This window comes from Myotis davidii, unplaced genomic scaffold, assembly GCF_000327345.1.
Source record: "Myotis davidii unplaced genomic scaffold, ASM32734v1 scaffold89, whole genome shotgun sequence".
Lineage (NCBI taxonomy): Eukaryota > Metazoa > Chordata > Mammalia > Chiroptera > Vespertilionidae > Myotis > Myotis davidii.
Genome location: NW_006300372.1, coordinates 313,367 through 315,606, shown reverse-complemented (window position 1 = coordinate 315,606; position 2,240 = coordinate 313,367). Strand labels below are relative to the sequence as shown.

The following is a 2,240-nucleotide window of genomic DNA, read 5'->3' as shown; positions in this document are numbered from 1 at the left end:
CCCCCACCAGCACGCGCAGGCTCACGTTGGCGCTGAGCGCGGGCGAGCCCTGGTCGCGCGCCTGCAGCGTCAGCTCAAAGGCGCGCAGCTGCTCGTGGTCGAAGGCGCGCTGCGCGAACACCACCCCGCTGTGCGCGCTCACGGACACGTAGGACGACAGCGCCCGTGCCTCCAGGTCGCTGGCCACGATGGCGTAGGACACCTGGCCGTTGGGGCCCAGGTCGGGGTCGGAGGCGCTGACCTGCGCGATGGAGGCCCCGGGCGGGTTGTTTTCTGGCACGTGGACCAGGTAGGCTGGCTGCTGGAACACCGGGGCGTTGTCGTTGACGTCATCGATGTTTAACGTGACACTTGTTTTGGAGGAGAGGGGAGGTTTGCCCTTGTCGGTGGCTGTGATGGTGATGTTGTATTCCGTAGTCTGCTCTCGATCTAGGGCTCCATCTGTCACCAACTTGTATGTATTTTTTGTATCTTGAACTATTTTAAACGGGGAGTTTCCATTTAGTTGGCATAGGATTTCCCCATTAAAGCCAGAATCCAGATCATGTGTTTTGATCAGGGCAACAACAGTCCCCAGCTCTACATCTTCTTGTATATGTTTCGATTCAGAATCCAGGGTTATCTCAGGAGCATTATCATTTTCATCCAAAATATCTATCTGTATTTTACAATGTGCTGTGTGACGTCCACCATCCTTTGCTTCTACCCCAATTGTGTAGCGCTCTCTCTCTTCAAAGTCCAGTCCTCCACCAGTGGAGACTTCCCCTGTTTCACTGTTCAGCTTGAACAGCTGTCTCACTGCCTTACCAATGTTGATGAAAGCGTAGGTGATCTTGGCATTGATGCCTTCATCCAAGTCAGTGGCCATCACTCTTAGCACAGAGGAGCCAACTGGCAGGTTCTCTGGAACACTGACCCTGTAGGTGTCCTGGGTGAACACTGGGGGGTTATCATTTGCATCTGCTACAATCACTCTGATCTGGGTAGTGCAGCTTCTGGCAGGCTCACCCCCATCCACAGCAGTGAGGACCAGGTGGTGGCAGGACTGCTCTTCTCTGTCCAGGGGAGCCTTCAGTACCAGTTCCGGGTACATAGTGCCATCAGGGTTCTCTTTCTGGGTCAAAGAGAAGTGTGGGTTGGGGCTGAGGTAGTACTGCTGCAGGGAATTTACCCCTACATCCGAGTCTTGTGCGGATTCCAAGGCAAAGGTGGCTCCAGTTAGGGCCAGTTCACTGATTTCCAGTTCTGTGGTATTTTGGCTGAAGGTCGGTGGGTTGTCGTTGACATCCTGAATCACCACGGCTATATGAAAAAAGTTCAAAGGCTTTTCAGCAACCATTTCGAATTCCAGAACGCACGTTGACTTCTTGCCACAAATCTGCTCTCGGTCTATACGGTCGCCCACAAGTAAGTCCCCGTTCTCGGTGTTCACTGTAAAGAATTTCTTCTTGGCACTAACCCGCAGGTTCTGAGTAGGCAAATCTCGCACACCAAGCCCCAGATCCTTGGCGAGGTTCCCCACCAGCGAGCCCCTGGCCAGCTCCTCGGGAATCGTGTAGCGGATATGCTCGGCGAGCGCCGGGCAGAACAAAGGCAACAGGAGGAGAAAGGGCATTCGCCTCCGCCCAGCCTGGCCCTGCGGTCCCCAGCGGTTTCCCATCCCGCTTTCTGAGCGTTTTCCTTACTGATTCCGAGGAGCAGCGATCGATCCCTAAATAATCCCAAGAATTCTCTGAGCAAGAGTGATTCCTTGATTTGTCTTGGCAGACAAACTCTCTGATAGCTAGCTTCTCTGCCGAGAGCCGGAGAGTGCACGGTTCTTCCGATTCCTCGGCCTGATGGCGATTCCTTTTCGTCAAGAGCCCTCACTTCGCTCAGTACTAGCCGACAGCGGCACCCCGCGTCTCGGCCGCAGAACTGCAGTAGTGGTTACTAAATCCGCTCCAATCGGAGCCGCCTAGAAGACAATTCCACTGGGTCCTGATGCAGGTACTTTTCTTCCCATTTTACAAGGATATAACATTTTAAATGTTTACTATATCTTCGGTCTGGTTGTCATTTCTTTGAATGTGAACTGTACTCATCCAAATTAAGTGAGTTTTACTCGTCAGAGAGCAGACGTACCTTGCTGAACATATGTATTGACATAGTCGTGCTTTTAGTTTTCATTGCCATAAAATGGTCATAACAACATATTCCCTGCTTACCTTAGTAGAACTGAGGGCAAAATAAAATAATAT

At 52.1% G+C, this 2,240-nt stretch overlaps 3 protein-coding genes across 3 annotated transcripts in view; all 3 read right to left on the bottom strand.

Annotated features, from left to right (window-relative positions):
- Nucleotides 1-1,809, bottom strand: part of LOC102751391 (protocadherin gamma-B3) — a 2,450-nt gene extending 641 nt beyond the window's left edge. The window contains exon 1 of the mRNA XM_015572597.1: nucleotides 8-1,809. Coding sequence (XP_015428083.1) covers nucleotides 8-1,660 — 1,653 coding nt within the window. The 5' untranslated portion in view covers nucleotides 1,661-1,809. The remainder of the gene's footprint in view (nucleotides 1-7) is intronic.
- LOC102757680 (protocadherin gamma-C4) overlaps nucleotides 1-2,240 on the bottom strand; it is a 130,930-nt gene that overhangs the window by 114,497 nt on the left and 14,193 nt on the right. The window lies entirely within an intron of this gene.
- LOC102775405 (protocadherin gamma-B2-like) overlaps nucleotides 1-2,240 on the bottom strand; it is a 28,396-nt gene that overhangs the window by 16,253 nt on the left and 9,903 nt on the right. The gene's annotated exons all lie outside the window — the stretch shown is intronic.